The sequence below is a fragment of the Xenopus tropicalis genome, chromosome 1 (assembly GCF_000004195.4).
Source record: "Xenopus tropicalis strain Nigerian chromosome 1, UCB_Xtro_10.0, whole genome shotgun sequence".
In the NCBI taxonomy this organism is placed as follows: domain Eukaryota; kingdom Metazoa; phylum Chordata; class Amphibia; order Anura; family Pipidae; genus Xenopus; species Xenopus tropicalis.
In genome coordinates this window covers 25147070-25168813 of record NC_030677.2, presented here as the reverse complement: position 1 = coordinate 25168813, position 21744 = coordinate 25147070, and the positions used below count along the sequence as shown (strand labels likewise).

The following is a 21744-nucleotide window of genomic DNA, read 5'->3' as shown; positions in this document are numbered from 1 at the left end:
GGTGCCTGTGGTAACACATAGGGCTAGCAATGCATCATGGGAGTTAAAGGTTATGACAGGAGGGTGAGATGGCAGGGTCATACAGAGGAACCAGAAAGCCTTTGTGTGGCTCCCCAGCCCGGCAGGACTGAGACCCAAGCAGCAGGAGCAGCAGCCCCACAGCCCAGCAGCCCACAGATCAGCAGCCTCCTTTGTTCCTCAGCACATTACACACTCCCCTACTCAGTCCCGCCCCTTCTCATTTGTCCCGCTTGTGCATTGGCCGCTGTTGCTGTCAGTCAGCGCGGTGACGCTTAGCTGGGCAGGGGTTGTGTGTGCAGCTGCTGAGCCCCCAGCTCATTCCTCCTCCTCCCGCTGCTGCCTGTACTGCTGCCTGTACTGCACACTCACCGGCTTCTCATTCACCTCCCGGAGCAGATCTGGATTCTTTGGGGCAGCCATGCAGAAGTACTGCAAAGGTAAGGGTCCTGGGGGCTTCTGCTTCTTCTCTGCTCTTTTTGGGGAAGGGGTGGGGGTGAGTGGGATTTGCCATGTAGCTGAGCCTTAGGATTCCCAGCTGTGCTGCTGGCTCCGCTGTGCTAATGCTATATGATCCCCTGTAGGGCTATACTGTTATTGTGGCTGTTCTCCTTCCTGTGGGCTCCCCTATTAGAATGTGTGCAGGGAAGCCAATGGCCAGTTGGTAGGGCTCAGTAAGGCAGATACAGGGGCTACATTGTGGGCCCTAGAGTATTAAGCACAGCTCTACCCACAGCACTTGGCATAAGTGCCCCCTTTTTAAAGCATTATTGCCAGTATCATTGGCAGTGTGAGAGTGTCCTTTCCTTTCAATTACTGACAGTTATTCTTGTGGGCATATGGACAACCCACCTAGCAATAGGCATTGTGACCCTAGTTGTGACAAGGCACTGGCAGCTAGGGGATGTCAAACTGTCACCTCCCCAGCTTTTGTTCAATTGCAACTCTTTGTAGCTGTCACTGTGAGTTGTAGTTTAGTGACAGCTGGAGGGCTGCAGGTTGCACTTACCAAGAGGCTGGTGTTGGACATCTAAGGACAAGATGTACAATCCTGCTCCAAGTGGGAGTTGTCATTTACTGTCAAACTGCTTAAAGTCCATGCACATTATATTGGCTTTTATATAGGTATTTCCCCTATATAGTGACATTGCAGATGGGGTGGCATCACCATGTGGCAAAGTGACTGCACCCTCCACTGCAAATATTGTTCTTTGCACCTGTGTGCTCTATCCATAAATGTACTGTACTAATGTGGGAGTTATTAGACCCCTTTGTTTTGCCTGGCTAAGCACCAAGGGGCTTGTAACATGCCCCCCAACTCATGCTATACCCGCTGCTGGGAGTAGGCATGAAACCCCTGCCAGTGTAGTTATGCTGGTAAATAAATAGAAAGCCCAATACTTGCATATATAGTAGTTCCATGATTATATATACACACATATACACATAGATACATATACAATTTTGACATTTATAGCTAATCAGTCAATGCCCTGCAGGGAGAGGCACACACTGCCTGACTTGAATAAGGACTAAGCCTGCCTGTTAGCAGCACTATGAGCAAACCCTTGCTGCCTCTTCCCATCCACTTGATGTGGCTTTAGGGTGGGCAGAATGCCCCTTTTTTTATGGATATGGGTTTGCGCTCTCTCCCTGCTGCTTCCGACAGACACAGATCCGGCTGCAGGCGTGAGCTCTGATTGGTAGGAGGAGAGTCCATTTAGAGAGACATGTTTTGGTTTCTTCCTTGGGGGATTTGTTCTCATTTCAAACCCAAACTGGATGGGCCGCCCTGTAGCTGGTTATTGTGCTGGGAGTGTAATGTCATTACTGGCTGTTATGTGCCTGGGATTTGATTAGTCTCTCTCTCCGTACTCTAGGGTGCGGGGAATCCTATTGCAAAATAATGAAGTGCTCTTTGTGGACTGATCTGTTTCTTTGTATCCACAGCCTCAGATTAATCTTCATGTGATAGCACATACCATTTTAACCCCATAACGTCATGCTTAGTTCCCTTCCCTGCTGACAGCAAATGAGTGTATTCAGAGTATTATCTGCTTTTACAATTTATTTTCTTGGTGCCATGTAGTGTTCATGCCTGGTGAGGTTACATATCATTGCATTGCATGGGATTTTATTTGCCCGTCCTCTCGTAATAAGGGTTTGGCAAAGGTTTAACCCCAGGGGCAAGAACGAGTTGAAGTAGGGCAAGATGAAACCTTTAGCTGTTGGTTTACTGGATACTGGGTCTTTTAGTCCCACTCAGGTTCATGCATTTAGGAAATTGCTGTTACTAATACTAAACCCTGTAATAGTGTTTGCATCCCCCCTCCCCACCTAGTCTTAAAGCTCATGTCTGCCAGTTTATGAATAAATGATAACGATTACATTGACATTCCATCTGCCATTGAGAGCCCACCACCCTTTCCCTATGGATTATGCTCATGCTGAGACAGAGATATTGTAAGTTGTGAGCCTTTCTGCAACTGCTCGTGCTGTTGTGGAGAAAGCAGTTGCAGTTGAGACATGGGAATGGCAGTACAGGTATGGGATCCCTTATCCGGAAACCTGTTATCCAGAAAGTTCCAAATTATGGAAAGGCCATCTCCCATAGACTCCATTATAAGCAAATAATTCTAATTTTTAAAAATGATTTCCTTTTTCTCTGTAATAATAAAACAGTACCTTGTAATTGATCCCAACTAAGATATAATTACCCCTTATTGGGGGCAGAACAGCCCTATTGGGTTTATTTAATGGTTAAATGATTCCCTTTTCTCTGTAATAATAAAACAGTACCTGTACTTGATCCCAACTAAGATATAATTACCCCTTATTGGGGGCAGAACAGCCCTATTGGGTTTATTTAATGGTTAAATGATTCCCTTTTCTCTGTAATAATAAAAAAGTACCTTGTAATTGATCCCAACTAAGATATAATTAATCTGTATTGGAGGCAAAACAAGCCTATTGGGTTTATTCAATATTTAAATGATTTTTAGCAGACTTGAGTTATGGAGATCGAAATTACAGAAAGATCCCTTATCTGGAAAACCTCAGGTCCCGAGGATTCTGTCCCATACCTGTATCTGGGGATGCAGCTGACCTGACTGGCCAATACTGTCACTACTGTCCAAGCTGATTTTCTGCATGTTGGCAGTTTCAGAGGGGCTTATATCATTCATTAATAGCAAATAAGCCATTCAGATGCATCTGTAGGTCTTCAGTGATTGGTTGGTGCTGCAGAGACTGTCCAGTCAGCTGGGCTAATGGGCAGGCGTCATGGCTGCCTAGTCACATACCTACTTATTGTGCTCATTGCATGCTGTAAGAAAGTTTCCCCTGTGCGGCTTTAGCCTGTTATCCCATATTTAGCCCCAGTTTTATACCTAGTACAAAAGCTTGATCCTATTGGGTGTGTCTTTTTTCAGCCTCAGCTTTTACAGTTACTTTGTAATGATGAGATTGATACAGATGGGAGATGGAGCGTTGCTGGCAAGTGCTTACAGTCTGTAATATTATCCCGCTCCTAGAGACACAAATCTTATTATAACTGACTCAGATGAATTTTTCAGCTGAAAATATTAGGCAGATATGGTTGTAGATGAGCAGAGAATAAGCCATTCATGATAGGCATCAAGGGGGCTAATTGGAGGGGGTCATTATTAATTTTTAGCAGGATTCGTGCAAACATATGGTATCCCTAGAGGTCTCCTTGAGCTCTGAGTGGGTCTCGCCACAATAAAGGCCAATGCTGTTCAGCAGGGGCCAGGGACAAATGATTAACCCTTGTAGTGACTGTAGGACTGAAAGGATCTTTGTTCTGTTTTGGGTGGAAGAGGGGTTGGTCCCCTATTGAACGAAAATGTAATCCCAAGCATCTTTCTAATATGAATTTGTCAGTGTCTGTTCAGTTCTGTTAATAGCAGTGTCTGTCTGTATTTTTCTGTTCTCTGCCCTGCCTGTCCTGACTACAGATACTACTGATATCTCAGATTTCATCAGATCTCGTCCATCCTAAAGTCCCAATTCCCATAAGGCCTTGCATGCTTTGTGATGAATGATTAGCTGTTCTGTTTCTGACTGGACGTGGTATACTATAGGCTAGGAACGTGTGCCTGCTACCCTCTAGCTCTACTTGAACTACCACTCTCAGCATCCCGGACACCACAACAGCATTACAGATCTAATGCCATGTTTAATTGGTAGGGAAATGGGTACACTGAATTTTCCTTATACAGGTATGGGGCCTATTATCCAGAATGTACGGGACCAGGTGTTTTGTGGATAAGGGGTCTTCATGTAATTTGGGTTTCCATACCTTAAGTCTGTTGAAAATAATTGAAATATAAAGTAAACCCAATAGGATTGTTTTGCCACCAATAAGGATGAATTATATTGAGTACAAGGTATTGTTCCATTATTATAAATAAAAATTGAATATTTTTTAAAATGGAGTCTGTGGTAGATGGCCTTGCCATAATTCGGAGCTTTCTGGATAATTGGTTTTTGGAAAATGGATCCCATACCTGTACTGCTTTATTGGCTAGTGTGATTTGGACCACAAGGAAGATTTAAGTGATTTAAGCTCCAGGCTCTATACTTGCAGATTGGATAATTGCAGCATTTCGCAAGTGAGATTCTCACCTGGCTCTGGAGTGCCTTTCTCCTAAGGGGGTCATTACTCACATTCTGTTGTCAGTGTGATACTGGCTAAAGGGGCTTAACGGGGATTAAAATAGTTTAGGCCAGTGTCCTGCATGTGACTTATACCAGTGCGTATGCAACACTATTACTGTGGATTATATATGGGCCATTTCAGTATGACTTGATGTTCTGGGTTGGAGTCTTTAAACCCCCCCCCTCCATTGTTACTGCAATATAATAACAACACTGGTTTCTTTAAGGAAGGCTGTTATATACACTCAGTTGGTATATGTGCATATATTACATCATGCCATGTGCATCATGATATAGAAAATATACCTCTAGATATAGGCATTACTTATTTACCTGCTATTTTACTTATGGGTATCATTTATTTTCCATAAAGAATTAATTTTTATATTTTTGTTTGTTAGTATGTGTGGAAGCTGCCATGCTGCCTACACCACTGAGGTTAAACTGAATATCTACTCCTCCGGTGACCAAGTTGTCTTGAAAAATGGAATTCTTGCTTTTTTTTAAAAAAAAAAAAAAAAGAATAATCTTTAGTATGATTTTTCTTTTTTACCAGCCATACAAAGCCCTTAGTGTTTTTAGAATGTATCATTGGCCTGTATAGTGTCCCTTTAGAGTACGCCTGGGCCTGCCGGCTTGTGTGCATAAGGATATAGAGTGGGAGTTTGGAACAGTCTCGACAGGAGTCCGTACAGTGAACTCCTCGCAGAAGTGGGTTCTAAATCTTGAAGATACAGGGGAGATTGATTTGCCCTGAACACAAACAAAGGAGCTACAAGGCCGCAGCCCCCCGAGAGAACCCACCTGCCCGGCAGGCATATCAGCGAGGGGGCTGGAACAATAGGCAATGTTATTGCTGCTGTCTGCCAGCCGCGATAAACATCTTTATCCAAATAGGCATCCGATTTTAATATCAAGTTATTGGAACAACATGACATTTCCTCCTTCGGTCTATGGAGAAAGAAAACATATTTTAGCACATTTCTTGAATAGTTCTTGGTCTCCTGGAAAAAGAAAAGTTCCAGCCCAATCTCACATACCTTGCTCTAGTCTGAAAACCAAATGGGCTGAGTGCATAAGCTCTCTAATAATGAATATATTTGGCTCAGGATAAGCAATATGGCGGCTCCCATATGCAGTGTTCTGTGCATGTAATAAGCATTGCTCTGTCCATTGTGGCCAATAGACTGTACAATTATATCTGGACTATGTACTTGCCTGCAAGATGCATGCAATGAAAGATGACCTTTACTTATCAGTGAAGTGTATTTACACTTTAATTGGGGGCTGTGTGGAGCTGATTTCTGTTGTTAGGGCTTTACATATTAGTCTATTTGCAGTCACAAGTCTTTGACACGGAATGTGTCTGGGGCTTTCTGACACTGAGCAAGAACAAAAAGGAGCAATAACAACAGCAGATTAACATTGCAAGATGAATGGGGCACAACAAAGGGATTGGGATGCTCTGTTTGCAGACCCCTCTCTTTATCACTGAGCTGAACTTTCTTTTCTCCTGTCACTCAGGCTCACATCAGCGGCTCATGTCATGTGCCCTTTGGCTCTATTAGAGCCCAATAAGCCATGTGGAGTCCAAATAAAGCCAGCAGTGCCTGACTCAACCGGAGAGTCTCCGTCACATGGGACTCATTTCTGCTGTCGGGGAATTCTGGGAGTTGTAGTTAAAAAACAGCTGATATGTGATGTACTTGGAGAAGGCAATGCTGAAACGCTAGACCCCCATCCCCCTAGTTAGGGGTTAGAATGGCATAAATTACAACACATTTCCACTCCTGGGTGTGCCTGTAAAGGCAAATGATTGTAACTTTCACACAGGGGCATATTCAGGCTTTTGGAGTAATAAGTTGGGAGAAACATGGAGGGCAAATGGTCTGAGCATTAATCTCTGTGCTGAGGGCTGTTGTCAGTAATTATGGGGCTCCATTGTACTAAGCTTTCGGGGGCCCCACCCCCAGTGGGCCCCATTTATTATCCCACCAGTCCCCAGTGCCTGCTGGGTGCTGTACCCTGCCAATTAAAAGAAAATGCCACTCACATGCATGGTACACCTCCTGATCCCCCACCTCTCCTTGCCCCTATCATACCAAAACTTTTGCCACCAAAACTCCTCCTACCTAAACAAGCCCTACCTCTTCCACAACCCACAAATTGTACCTTTCTATTTCGGAAGACCCTCTCTGCCATGGGACTCCTCATTGCGATACCCCTTGCAGAGCTGTCACCCTTTATGACCAATGACCTGGTAGATAACACAAATGTAATGTCCCCTATGAGATCGCCACACATGCACACAATGCACAGTGTTGTCACTGAGTGAGCAAATCAGCATTAGGAGATGGGGGAGCACGTAAATAGGGTGACTCCCGTGCAAGCTGACAGCTATGCCCCTGTACCCCTCAAATAGTGACCCTTAATGTGCCATATCTCTAATGGGTTGTATATAATACAGGGCTGATTTAATAACGCATGTACCTGTGTGCACCAGTGCTCTTAATCACAATGACCAATCAGATCTTGGCTTTTATTTTCTAACTTGTAGAATGACCAGAACTAAATAATGATTTTGGTTGCTTAGGTGACAGTAATAGCTGTTTAATTAAAGGTGACCATACAGGGGCAGATTTAAGCTGACGACTAGAGTCCTTTAGACTGATTAGGCAGCTTATCTGTGTCTGGGGGCCCCTGACGGTTCTCTCTGACCAATACCTGGTAAAAAATTGGCCAGGTGTTGATCAGGAGGTTTGATTTTTCCATTGGATCGGGGACTGCATCAGCTAATTGATGCAAAGGGCCTCACTCCGACGGCTCCTATAACCTGTACTTGAAGCAGATTTACTATTTTTTACTAATTGGTTGTGTTTCCCAGTACATGCGGCAATTCCATCCCATGGTTCCCACAGCACAGTTATTCTTGGTGAGTTCACTAACAGAGGGGTGGGGGGAGATTGGATCACGAGAATGTCGCTGACCCCGTGCAAAATGGCAGCGTTCTTTTAACGAACAGCATGCTGATTTAATCATTTTGTTGACCAGATCTGTACAGCTTTTGTGCATTCAATAAGTTCAAGAAAAGTCATGTTTCCCAGTAACAGTTTCTAAACTGTTACAAAGTGATAGATTAGTTACCCATGTTTCTTTAAGCCGTTACAATTTGTTACAAGGAGCATGCTCTCAGTGGGGGGCTAAAGCTGCCACTGCTGCTGGGAAATCCACCAACTAATGTATCAGATTGTAGATTTACAGAGAAACATGATGGAGGAATTTGAAAACAAAAGTGACAATTTGTGCAGTTTTATTTATCAATTGTACAACTATCACTTGTGTGTTTGGCTCTAGTTGTATATATGGCCACCTATGCACCCACCCAGCCTCCTTGCCTGTGCCCGATAGTGGGCTCAATTATATCATGGGTATTGCAAACAAAGGCTGTGCCTATTGCAGAGGGAGGTAGGGACAGGTGGGCTCCACTGAAATTGCCAGCATTGGCTGTAGGCACATTGCTTTAATGGAAATCTGTGACTGGTAAGGGTGAAGACACACTGGGCTACTTGTAGCAGCTACTTTTTCAAGGCTACTATACTCCAGAAAATACCCTGCCATAGACAACACTGAGAATTGCCTCTGCTAAAACACACGTAGAGACAGTTATCAGTAAATGATTAGCATTGTCTTTTTTAGTAGCCACAACAGTAGCTCCATGTGTCTTCACCCTAATCAAGGCATTTTGAATGCACTGTTTCTGCCCAAAAGCCCCTTTAGGGCTCTGGTACACGGGGAGATTAGTCGCCCGCGGCAAAACTCCCTGCTCGCGGGCGACTAATCTCCCCGAGTTGCCTTCCCCCTGCCATCCCACCGGCGAACATGTAAGTCGCCGGCGGGATGGCAGACGCGGCGGGGCGATTTTGGGAAATCGCCGAAAAAGCCTCGCGAGTCTTTTTCGGCACACGAGGAGATTTGTCGCCGGCGATTTTTAAAAGAGTGATTTGGCGACAAGACGAGCGACAAGACGCCAATGCTAAATCAATGGAAATCGCCAGCGTCAAAACATACGAGGCTACTTTAAATCGCCTGCTGTTTCAAATCGCACACAGACCCTTTTCTGAGTGACTTGAGTAAACATGAGGGGGGGTTAACTATTGAGTGTACCATGGGTAGCAGATCGCCTGGAGCTCAACTGGCATGAAATCTCTTCGTGGGTATTGTCGTGGCGACTTGTTGCCAAAGCGCCAGGGGGAAAAAACGCAGGTGACAAATCTCCTCGTGTGCCAGAGCCCTTAGAGCCACTGGCCATTGGCATTATCCTTCAGACAAACCAACCAAAGATTGACATTGGATGCATTTCCTTATGCTGGAAAACTATATGAAATGTTGAGGAGTGTATACGGAAACTCAGCTAAGACTCTCTTCTCTGGGGTATAGAAGTGTATTTTTTGGTAGTCAAGTAACTGCTTGGGTATTGCTTGTTTAAACCACTGTAGCATGGAAAGGCATTGATTTAAAGGAGAGATAAGCATGCTAAATGGAAGCTGTGTTGTCTTGCAGGAAATGTCAGTGATTGGTGTTTTACAAATAACACTGAAAAAGGAAATATACAGTGTAGCATTGTTTAACATGAGGTCAGTATATATGGTTTGGGTTAAAAACGATTCCTGCCGATTGTTTTTGTCTACTTTTGTTGCTCAGAATTGTGGAACCAAAAGCATTTAGGATGTAGGAGTCATTTACAACTGCAAGCGAAAATATTCCCACAGTCATTGTGTGTAAAACCCCATTCATTGTAAGGTAGTTGCATCAAAATGCACTCCCTGCACTTCCTTCTGCTTCTGGATTGAGTGCTGCTCCATCTATTAATGCAGAGGAACCCTGGAGCTAGCGCCTGATCCGGAGGTGGCTGGAACTCCAGATTTCCCTCGGCACGCCGCGCCAGTAGGAGAAATAAACTTGCGTCTAAAGATTGGCCACACACGTCACTCTCCTGGCAAATGCCGGAAATGATGCCAGCTGGACTGTGAAAAACACAGCATTGTGTGCTCAAAATTTGCACTTTGCAATCAAAGTAATTAAAATATAATGTACTGTTACCCTGCACTGGTAAAAGTTGTGTGTTTGTGTATATAAACTATAGTTTATATAAACAAAGCTGCTGTGTAGCCATGGGGGCAGTCACTTAAACTGAAATAGAGCTAAGGGTACTGGCATATGGGGAGATTAGTTGCCCACAATAAATCTTTGCTACTGCTTTGGAAGACTTCACAAAAACAAAGTGCCGCATGTTTTTTTCCACTGCTGATAAGCTCTGTAAAACACCACTGTATTCTACAGAGCTTATCTGTTATGTACTATGTCACCTTGTACTTTTCTCCTTTTTCCAGCTTGAATGGCTGCCCCCGTGTCTATACAGCAGCTTATTTCTATAAACTATAGTAGTCTTTCTGAGGCAAACACACAATACATACAACATTTACAAGTGCGGGGCTATAGTACATTAGGCCAGAGTCAATTCCATGGAGAAAGACAGTAAGAAGTTTTTTTTCCTCATTGAATTGTATCTGGTTCTATAGGTAAATCTAGAATTGAATTAGGAGATAAAAGTGGCCATGCACGTTGCGATCTACTCATTGGGAAAGGTCGCCAAATGAGCAGATCTTCTCCAGGGTTTATTTTGAATTTCATTCCAGGCCTGATCTGGCCCCATATATTTTAATAACTTCAAAACATTTTCATTGTACTGTTCCTTTAAAGGGGAATAAGCTGATGGTATAGTGTCCCTATATAAATATTATACTGATTTGCTAAATGCTTAGGAGAGAATCTTGGATGTTGTAAATTATAAGGTGCAGCGGAAATACTCACATACTAATGATATTTCTCCTGTATGTTCATGATACAGAGAGTGTGAGTGAGTTTTGACATGAATATTACAGGCTTCACCCAAGAGATGATGCTCCGTGCCGCAGCGCTGGAGTGGGAGTCTTTCATTTACTTTCAGGTCTATAAAACTGATGACTGTGTTTGATAGGATTGCATTTAGCGCTCTCAGTCCTCCCTACGCCGAGTGATTTATCGGCATATGGAACATGGGCTGTGGGATTTGGACTTTCACAATAAAAGTATTCAGTTTATTTAAAAGGACAGTGAATCAGGCACTGCTGAAAGAAGCATTGGCTTGCTACATTTCCCCAGAATAGGACTTCAAGCTCATAGCTTTGTGGTCCAAAAATACCTTTTATTCATATTTCCTTTATTTAATATATATTTAATATAAAGGGCAAAGGTATCTAGGGCTAAAAAGTCTGCACCAGTAACCAATAGCAGCCACAAGCACTTGTATAGGTTGTACAGGTACGGGATCCATTATCTGGAAACCCGTTATCCAGAAAGTTCCGAATTATGGAAAGCCCCTCTCCCATAGACTCCATTATAAGCAAATAATTCTAATTTTTGAAAATAATTTCCCATTTTCTCTGTAATAATAAAACAGTAACTTGTACTGGATCCCAACTAAGATATAATAACCCCTATTGGGGGCAGAACAGCCCTATTGGGTTTATTTAATGATTCCCTTTTCTCTGCAATAATAAAACAGTACCTGTACTTGATCCCAACTAAGGTATAATTACCCCTTATTGGGGGCAGAACAGCCCTATTGGGTTTATTTAATGGTTAACTGATTCCCTTTTCTCTGTAATAATAAAACAGTACCTGTACTTGATCCCAACTAAGATATAATTACCCCCTTATTGGGGCAGAACAGTCCTATTGGGTTTATTTAATGGTTAAATGATTCCCTTTTCTCTGTAATAATAAAACAGTACCTTGTACTTGATCCCAAATAAGATAGAATTAATCCTTATTGTTGGCAAAACAATCCTATTGGGTTATTTAATGTTTAAATGGTTTTCATGAGACATTTTCGCCAGTGGGATGGCATACGTGGTACCGCGATCACGGAAGTTGCCTCTAGAGACAACTTTGGCGATTTTGGCAAATCGCCAGCGCTGCGTATGCCATCCCACCAGCAATTTACATTGGGGACAGTAGTTGCTCGCGACAAGGGAGATTTGTCGCGGGCGACTAATCTCAGCATGTGCCACAGCCCTTAAGGTGTGCAGATCCAAATTACAGAAAGATCCCTTATCCGGAAAACCCCGGGTCCCGAGCATTCCGGAAAACAAGTCCCATACCTGTACAGCAAATATTTGACTTGTTATGAATTACTGGGCTTGGTACAAAAAATAAAATGCTAATGTCCCCTATTTCAGCAGAGTCTAGTAACATATACCAACCAATCACGTGAAAGGATTTTGTGTAGGCATCACTTCCTTTATGCGCACTCCTGTTATCCAGACACTGTGCTGAGAACCGCTTCCCCTTTAGGATTCAATTACCTGCCCACATGAAAGTAAGGAGTGTTACAGAAGTTATGCTTAGGGGTGCAGATTCCTTGTTCTATAAAAGGCTGTGACTTTGGTAATTGCAGGGCTACAGAAACCATTTAGTTATTACTACTATTTCTGTTCTGTTGGCTTCAGGATATGCGCAATAATTATTATCCTTTATTTATATCCCGCCTTAAACCCAATCCAACCCTGTTTTGCATATTAAAGCAAATGTAAACCCTCAAAATAAATTCATGGAAAATTGCTCAGAGCTCTTTTCTGTCCACATTTGCAGTTTCTGCTTTTCACAATATTATCAGTTTTTGCACTGCTAATGTAATGAATAGCGCCACCTGCTGTTAATTTCAGTCGGTAGAAGAGTTAGTGAAAGAAAGATGTATCTTCTCTGCTCTCAACTTTATTTTCTAAGCAGGGGTGAGCTGTGTGACCTGTGCCCCCACTATATACATTTTCCAGTTACTTTACAAGGGCAAATGGCATATCCTTCTTGAGGGTAGATGCTTAGGGTCAAGCAGTAATGTCAGTATCATTGAAGGGCAAGGGGCAGAACATACAACCGGGCCCCCGCCACCCCTTTAGATGCAGTTTTTGCACTAGATTTGAATGTGCACAGCCTTCAGCAGGCCTGGGTGCAATACCCTGGTAGTTCCATCACTGGAGTCTTGCAAAGGCACAGAGGCTGATCACCTATCATTTGACTTATCTCCCATAGTCCTCCTGTTGTGTTAGAATCATGCTATAGTGAGATCCCATAAATCTATGCCAACATCTGATTTACATTTTGTCTTAAATAATGTTTGAAAGTTGCCTCTAATCCTCTGTGGTGTATAGAACTGCGAACTAAAAACCATGACAAATCTGCACCCACAGCAACTCACATTCTTTCTAATGTCTGCCCGCTGGTGCCTGTTGTCTATAGGAGAATACACAGTAACTTATTTGTCTCTCTGGAACTGAAAGGGATTTTCACGTGAGTTCAGACAGCCTGCACGTGGCCAATGCAAGCACAGCGGCCCAAGAAAGTGCCATATAGTTTTTCCTCCCCTTATAGACAGACCCTGCGCCACTCAGTGACCCCGAACAAGCAAGAAAAACAAAAGAGTGCTGTATTCTGGCACTTACCCGCCCAGTATCGAGTTGCCGGGAGCCATTAGTTACCCAGAAAACAAAGTGATGCTGTAAGAAAAACAAAAGTACATGCAGCTGCTTTCCAGTAATTTGTACTCTGTAACTGTATTTAGGGCCGGGTTATGGTGGGTATGTTGGTTCATGGCTGCAGGAGGGCATCATTTATTGGTTATAAGCTGGGGCCAAGAATGCCAAGAGTGAAATTGTGATTATATTTGTCATAAAGGGCAAGTAAACCCTCTGAATTGTGCTTGGTACAGGGGAAATATTTTATGGTATCTCTCAGTAAAGGCTATCTAAACACATCCCAGGAGTTGAAATGGAGAGTGCCATTGATAGCCTTGCCCTAGGGTGACCGGATCACTTGAAAATTCATGGGCACATCTTATAAATACATGTTGTAGGGCAGCACTGATTGCATTTGAAATAAACTGCAATCAGTTCAGCCCTGCTAACTGGATTTTCTAGATGTGTCCCTGAATTCTCATGTGATCTGGTCACCCTACCTTGCCCAGCAAATTGCATCTAGAGTGTGAGTAGTGAAACGTCTTCAATGATTACCCAACAAGTCCAGTTGATTTAGATTTATTTATACTAGATATACCATGACCTGGATGAATGAAAATCTTCATAGACATGTAGAGCGACACTACATTCCCCTTCCCTTCCTGCAAGTGGCTTCTTGTGATGGGATTAAGACATAAAAGGAGGGTTGTGGGAGGTGATAAGGAAATTGCAAACAAGCAGTGTAGACAATGGCTGCATAGGCAAGTCAAGAACGGCAAGCTGTACTTGTAATACTTTAATAGAAGCTAAAGGCAATAGACAAAAGGGCATTTGTTTCTTAAAGAAACAGTAACACCAACAAATGGAAGTGTTTTAAAGTGATTAAAATATAATGACCTTTAGCCCTGCACAGATAAAAGTTGTGTGTTTGTTCCAGAAAGACAACTAGAGCTCCTGTAGCAGCCTGCAAGGAGTTGTACTGCACTACAACATGCCACTGACAGCTGCAGGGCTAATCTGTATGTTGTAGTTTAACAACAGCTGGGGGTTGTGTTTGTCTCCATCCTTCTTTTTAGAACTAGAGTGTGTTTTTTTTAATGCAACAGTAAGTAGTAAGTGACCATATAAATGTATAATCATTTAAAGAGATTCTGTCATGATTTTTATGAGGTACTTTTTATTTCTAAATTACACTGTTTACCTAGCACATAATTCACTCTACCATTTAAAATTGTATTCTTGAACCAACAAATGTATTTTTTAGCTGTAATATTGGTGTGTAGGCGCCATCTCAGTGCATTGTGCCTGAGTCTGAGCTTTCAGCCAGCGCTACACATTAGAACTGCTTTCAGCTAACCTATTGTTTCTCCTACTCCCATGTAACTGGAGGAGTCCCAAGCCGGACTTGGATTTCTTACTATTGAGTGCTATTCTGATACCTACTGGGAGCTGCTATCTTGCTCCCTTCCCATTGTTCTGCTGATCAGCTGCTGCTGGGGGGGGGGGATATCACTCCAACTTGCAGCGCAGCAGTAAAGTGTGACTGAAGTTTATCAGAGCACAGGTCACATGGCTGTGGCACCCTGGGAAATGAAGATTATCGCTAGCCCCATGTGACATTTCAAAATTTAAAAAAAAGAAATCTGTGTTTTTGAAAAATGGATTTCTGTTTCTGCTGGAGAAGCTCTATTAACTGATGTGTGTTTTAAAAGAAAAAAACATGTTTTCCCCTGACCGTATTCCTTTAAGATACATAAGAAAGATTCCTGTATCCCTGGAAAGGTGCGGAGCAGTGTGGCTTCCGGTTAGCACTGAAAGCGGTTGGGGATGATCTCAGCCGGCAGCCATCCCTCTCCCCCTGCTACAGGCTCCAGCTCCGAGTGTCTCACCCAGTTACATGGATTTGCTTCAGAGCGGAGGATGTTGCATCAGCAACAAAACCCCCTGTTCATGGCTCAGACTTTTCCAGTTCTAAAAATAACAGAATCTGGCTACCTTCTAAGCACCGGGCCCCCTTTATATTACATAATGCACCGTTTAAATTTGTTTTATATCTAATCCATAGTTTTGTGACTCTCTGATGTCCAAGAGTAACAAATCTGTAAAGAACAATGCAGGGGGTTCTTAAACTGTGAAGCTACCCCTCTAAGGGTAAAGGTAGGTCTTAGGCTTCAGTGACAGGGTAAGATATAGGGGTTGAAAGGGGGCAGCATTCATTCTACATTCTACAGCATTAAAAAGGGTTAACTTACCCCTATATGTAATGAAAGGCATTACTTTTGCCCAGGTGCAGGAACTCATAACAACCAATGAGGTGTTTGGTTTTAAACAGGGGGCTAGGAAATGCTACCTGCTGATTGGTTGCTATAGGTGACTGCACCTGGACAAAGGTAGTGTCTTTTATTACATAGCCCTGTAAATTAAGGTGCAGTAACCTATAGCAACCAATCAGCAGGTAGCATTTCCTAGCCGCCTGTTCAAAACCAAAAATCTTATTGGTTCCTATGGGTTACTGCACCTGGACAAATGTACAAGGTTATGTAATTAAAAGAAAGTTTGTCCAGGAGCAGTAACCCATAGCAACCCATATGTAAGGAGAGGCACTATGTTTGCCCAGGTGCAGTAACCCATAGCAACCAATAAGATGTTTGGTTTTGAACAGTCGGCTAGGAAATGTTACCTGCTAATTGGTTGCTATTGGTCACTGCACCTTGGCAAATTTACAGGGTTATATAATAAAAGACACTAAGTTTATCTTGGAGCAGTAACCTATAGCAACCAATTAGCAGGAAACATTTACTGGTCACCTGTTTAAAAGCAAACATCTTATTGGTTGCTATTGGTTACTGCTCTTGGGCAAACTCAGTGCCTTTTATTTCATATGGAAAATGTGTCTTTTATGACATTTCTAGTTCTTGCTAGTGTGTGTCTTGTGAATGCAAACGGTGTATGTACCAGGGGTGTAGCTGCGTTCTGCTTCCCTGCAGATGGTCGTTGCACAGTAATATTTTCTATGGTATCCCATAGCCCTCCTGTTAAGTTATTTTTCCCTTAGCAGGAAAATATGATCTAGGGAGCTTGGTTTGACCTCACTGGGGACTGCACTTGTGAAAGGGCTTCAAACAGAATTTTCTTCTCTGCAGGCAGGATTTTTTTTATACAGCAGGAATTGCATAGACATCCCTTTGTGTATGGGCTGCTTTGGGATAGACAGTCACAGATGGCAGCTGGAATATGCAGAAATCAGGTCTTTCAATTCCTTGCATCAGAACATGATGGGGGTGGGGTATCAGCCATGCCAGAAATCACAGGGGCAGCCCTTCTGTTTGTAATGTATCAAAGGCATGTGTGGCCTAACCATATCTCAGCCATGTTGCCTGTGGGCTAATGTACGCCCCATACGTGTGGATGGATAAAAAGACGAGTAGCACGCCCTGTGAGAGCTGTCATTATACCCTCATAACCAAACATAAGGTGATTGCTACCATATTCATTCTAACACGGTGGGAACCTCGGGGCTGTACAAATACACATTTACCTCTAAATATTTCTCTGCGAGCGAGATTTCCGAATTCAAATATACATGATGGACAAAGAGGGCAGTGTGTGTGTGTACTGTACGGCAGCCCCCAGTATTACAACAAAAATAAATGACTTGCAGAGTAGGAATATTCCATTCTGTAGTCTGAGAAAACAACATCTGAAAAGTGTTTAAAATCCAGGGATTGGGCTATGGGGAGGGAAAGCTCAGGGCACAAACCTGCCATGTTCCTGTGGATTGTTTCCACTGAAGGACAGGAGGAAACAGCCGCCATTGCTGATAAGAAAACCTGTGAGGGGAGACGGTCAGGGACCCTACCCAAGCTTGGCAGGCATGGGGAACTGCTTGTGTTAATGGAAATGGCTCAAACCAAGGTCTGCTGCTATATTATACGTATAGGAAATATACAGTTAGGGCGGGCCACTTTAATTCGCCTCCTATGTTATTGATTTTTCAGCCGGCGGACCCTTCAGAACACTGGGATGTGTAGTTGCAATATAAATGCACGGCTATAGGCTGCTTATCACAGTTTTACATGACCGGTTACAGTTTCCACAGCTGCTTCAGCAACTGCACCTTGCTAAGGACCAAGAAATCTAAATTGTAACACAGATATTGGGGATTGTTCTGCTTTTGCTTGTACAACCCTATACAGGTATGGGATCCCTTATCCGGAAACCCCTTATCCAGAAAGTTCGGAATTACGGAAAGGCCATCTCCCATAGACTCCATTATAAGCAAATAATTCTAATTTTTAAAAATGATTTCCTTTTTCTCTTTTTCCTAACTAACATGTAATTAGCCCTTATTGGCGGCAAAACAAGCCTATTGGTTTTATTAAATATTTAAATGCTTTTTAGCAGACTTAGAGGCAAATTCCGCGATTTCAGGGAAATCGCACCGCCGCGTATGCCATCCCACCGGCGACTTACATTTTCGCCAGTGGGATGGCATTTTGGGGAGATTAGTTGCCCGCGAACAGGGAGATTTGTCGCGGGCGACTAATCTCCCCGTGTGCCAGAGCCCTTACATGTAAAAAGAGGTGGGGAGCAACACAAGCGTGAAACATGTTCATGGGGGTACCAAATAAGGGCTGTGATTGGCTATTTGATATACCCTGTGTGGACTGGCAGCCTATAGGAGGCTCTGTTTAGCAGTACTCGTGGTTTTTATGCAACCAAAACTTGCCTCCAAGCCAGGAATTCAAAAATAAGCAAGCACCTACTTTGAGGCCACTGGGAGCAACATCCAAGGGGTTGGTGAGCAACATGTTGGGGATAATCCAATGGCAACATTATTATTTTTTTACATTTTGACCTTGAGCCACCATTTTGTGATACTGTATGCCCTCTCTCTCTCGATGATCACCTGACAGGAAAAAAATACAGTTCAGCCTTTATTTGTAACAGGAAGGAGTGTGGACGTAAAAGACACACCCCTTTCCATTCATTGGCTGATATAACCTACAAGCATATATATGTGCCTATGATTTGTTTGAACACAGTGCCACACATGAGGCAAAGGGAGGGGCTGCAGTATTTACAATGGCAGTGTTTCATGTTAAAGTATTTAAAGGAAGACTATACCCCCAGAATGAATACATAACCAACAGTTTATATTATGTTAAGTGGCCTATTAAAGAATGTCACCAAACTGGAATATATATATCAGTAAATATCGCCCTTTTACATCCTTTCCCTTGAGCCGCCATTTAGTGATGGGCTGTGTGCTCCCTCAGAGATCAGCTGACAGGAAATAATGCAGCTCTAACTGTAACAGGAAGTAGTGTGGGAGCAAAAGGCAGAACTCTGCCCATTCATTGGCTGATGGGGCCTAGCATGTATGTGTGCCTTGGCTTGTTTGTGTGCACTGTGAATCCTATGATCCCAGGGGGCGGCCCTTAGTACTTAAAATGGCAGTTTTCTATTTAGTATTACTCAATGGCACATACTGCTAAAAAAATACATTTTTTTGAAAATGGTTTATTTAAATGAAGCAGGGTTTTACATGTTTATGCAATATATTTTTATAGAGGCCTACATTGTTTTGGGGTATAGTTCTCCTTTAAGTGGCAATAGTATTATAATTTTTTACAAAAATGGGTGTTTTATGTTATATATTTTTAATTCAGCCTGCAGTAAACATATATATTTATATTTTTTTAATAGTCTGTGTCTGTTATGTAATAATTGATGTAAAACTTGCTCCGTTTATGGTAACCACAGCAACCAATCCACAGGAAGCAGTGATCTGTTTAAACAAAATGCTGGGGAATAGAGAATTATACATTCTTGAAGCAGCCGTTATGTTTCAGTTCCTCTCTCTATAAAAGCGGGCAAAAAATCAGCAACATCCAAAATATAAACATCTGTTCAAATTGAGGCTTTTCCAGTGATAATTGGACTCAGACTTCCCAACTGCCGCTCTGGATATCAGGGCATAAATCCCACAAAAAAATGGCAGCCGTTGGTTCCATTTATCATATTCTCCATGTGGGGGAACAAAATCTGGGCTGATAAATCTCTCACCACAGAGAACACAGGAAAGGTAACAGTTATTAATAATACACAATTATAAAATGCCTCGTACAAAATGGATCAGAACACATCAATGCTGTTGTGCCGAGTAGGATTTTAAAGGGAAACTCCACCCAAAAACTGTTTTTTTTACAAAGCAACTTTCCATTATGCATTCATTAAACATTTTTCCAATTATAGGTTCATATAATCGAAATTGAAAGCAGTATTTGTTACTCGTATTCTGTTCTATGGAAAAAAAGCAGCAGAAGTCAATTCTCTACCAGTTCTAGGAAATCAACTGGCTTTTCCTACATTGTTTCGGGAGTCAGAAGTGCAGAGGATGAAAACAGCCAGACTAATACTGCTTTCAAAGGCAATAACTTTTGCAAATAACTGTAAAACTATGGAAAATGTGTGATGTACGTATATTGGAAAGTTGGTAAGAATTACATTTTCCTTCATTGTCCAAAACCTGTTTTTGGGTGGAGTTCTATTAAGGAAGACAAGGAGTTCATTCCTGTATTGCAAAGCTATAAAAACCAAGCTGGGCCTGGCAGTTATGTCTCTTGGTAAGGACACTGGATTTTCCATCACACAAAGCTTGTGGCTCCCTGATGCTTTATAACCGTTGAGGCGGTTTCCAAGAAATGCTTCTCCCTGGCAGTGAAGAGCCATTTATTCCCCTGGCTTTTTTTGTCTTTTGAGTTGTTGGGTGATCTTAACTTTATTTTCAGTAGACATTTTTAGTTCCCATTATTTGCTGACACATTTCCTGCGGGGTTTTACAGAGGTAAATACAGGTATAGGACCCATTATCCAGAATGCTCGGGACCAAGGGTATTCCGGATAAGGGATCTTTTCGTAATTTGGATCTCCATACCTTAAGTCTACTAAAAAATCAATAAAACATTAATTAAACCCAATAGGATTGTTTTGCATCCAATAAGGATTATTTATATCTTAGTTGGGATCAATTACAAGGTACAGGTATGGGACCTGTTATCCAGAATGCTCGGGACCCAGGGCTTTCCAGATAAGGGATCTTTCCGTAATTTGGATCTCCATACCTTACGTCTACTAAAAAATCATATAAACATCACTTAAACCCAATGGGATTGTTTTGCCTCCTATAAGGATTAATTATATCTTAGTTGGGATCAAATACAAGGTACTGTTTTATTATTACAGAGAAAAGGGAATCATTTAACCATGAAATAAACCCAATAGGGCTGTTCTGCCCCCAATAAGGGGTAATTATATCTTAGTTGGGATCAAGTACAGGTACTGTTTTATTATTACAGAGAAAAGGGAATCATTTAACCATTAAATAAGCCCAATAGGGCTGTTCTGCCCCCAATAAGGGGTAATTATATCTTAGTTGGGATCAAGTACAGGTACTGTTTTATTATTACAGAGAAAAGGGGAATCATTTTTAAAAATTATAATTATTTTCTTATAATGGAGTCTATGGGAGATGGCCTTTCTGTAATTCAGAACTTTCTGAATAATGGGTTTCCAGATAACGGATCCCATACCTGTACTGTTTTATTAATACAGAGAAAAAGGAAATCAGTTTTAAAATTCTAAATTATTTGATTAAAATGGAGTCTATGGGAGACGGGCTTTCCGTATAAGGGATCCCATACCTGTACATGATTTACATCAGTCCCTGCGCCAGCGGAGCTTAAAATCTAAAGTCCCTATCACATTCACTATGGACAGTTTAGTAAGAAGCTAATTAACCTGCCTGCATGTTTTTGAGTGTGGGGGAAAACCATGTAGACTTAAGGAGAACATTTTTTTTTTTTTCAGTGAATTCTGAAAAATTCAGAAATTAAAACTTCTGCTTTCCCTAAGCTTCAGCGTTTATTAGGCTTCGCTGCAGGGAGCAGCTCATTTCCTCATTATATCATTATACAGAAGTCTTTTTTGTAGACTAGCTATCTGTATTACTAACTTTTCTCACTCAGACAGTGAAGCATCAGAACCAGGAAGTGGTTTATATTGTAACAGGAAGTAAGACAATGAAAGTGATTTCATTTTCTTGTTTATTGCAAAAAATAAACACAACACAATCCCTGAGCGCATGTTAAAAAGGGGAAATTCTGCACCATGAAACCTTCATCTCATGGTTTCATACAGACTATTGTGGGTGAACAAGAAAGTGTTTAATTTCTTCTTTCCTTTTTTATGTATTTTACCTGAGAGCACAAGCAGCACAGAAAGGGAGACGGGACTGATTCTGTAGAGGTTGTAATAGCTCCCTGCACTGCGTGGCATATTCTTCACCCACGGTGAGGTCAGTCAGGATATTAGTAGCCAGTGCTCCAGCACATTGAATATAAACCCTATTTACATTCTTCGGGAGACCAAGTTGCACACAGAGCTTCAGAAGAGTATTTATCACTTTGTTAGGGTATACTTTCCCTTTAAT

The 21744-nt window shown here is 42.2% G+C and overlaps 1 protein-coding gene across 5 annotated transcripts in view; it reads left to right on the top strand.

Moving 5' to 3' along the window:
* Positions 1–287: 287 nt before the first annotated feature.
* afap1 (actin filament associated protein 1) overlaps positions 288–21744 on the top strand; it is a 98853-nt gene continuing 77396 nt past the window's right edge. For 2 of the 5 annotated variants that reach the window (XM_004911246.4, XM_002938257.5), the window contains exon 1: positions 290–458. In XM_004911246.4, coding sequence (XP_004911303.1) covers positions 440–458 — 19 coding nt within the window. In that variant the 5' untranslated portion in view covers positions 290–439. Of the gene's footprint in view, positions 459–21744 lie in introns of all 5 variants that reach the window. The other 3 variants (XM_004911244.4, XM_004911245.4, XM_004911247.4) reach the window with 3 other exon arrangements.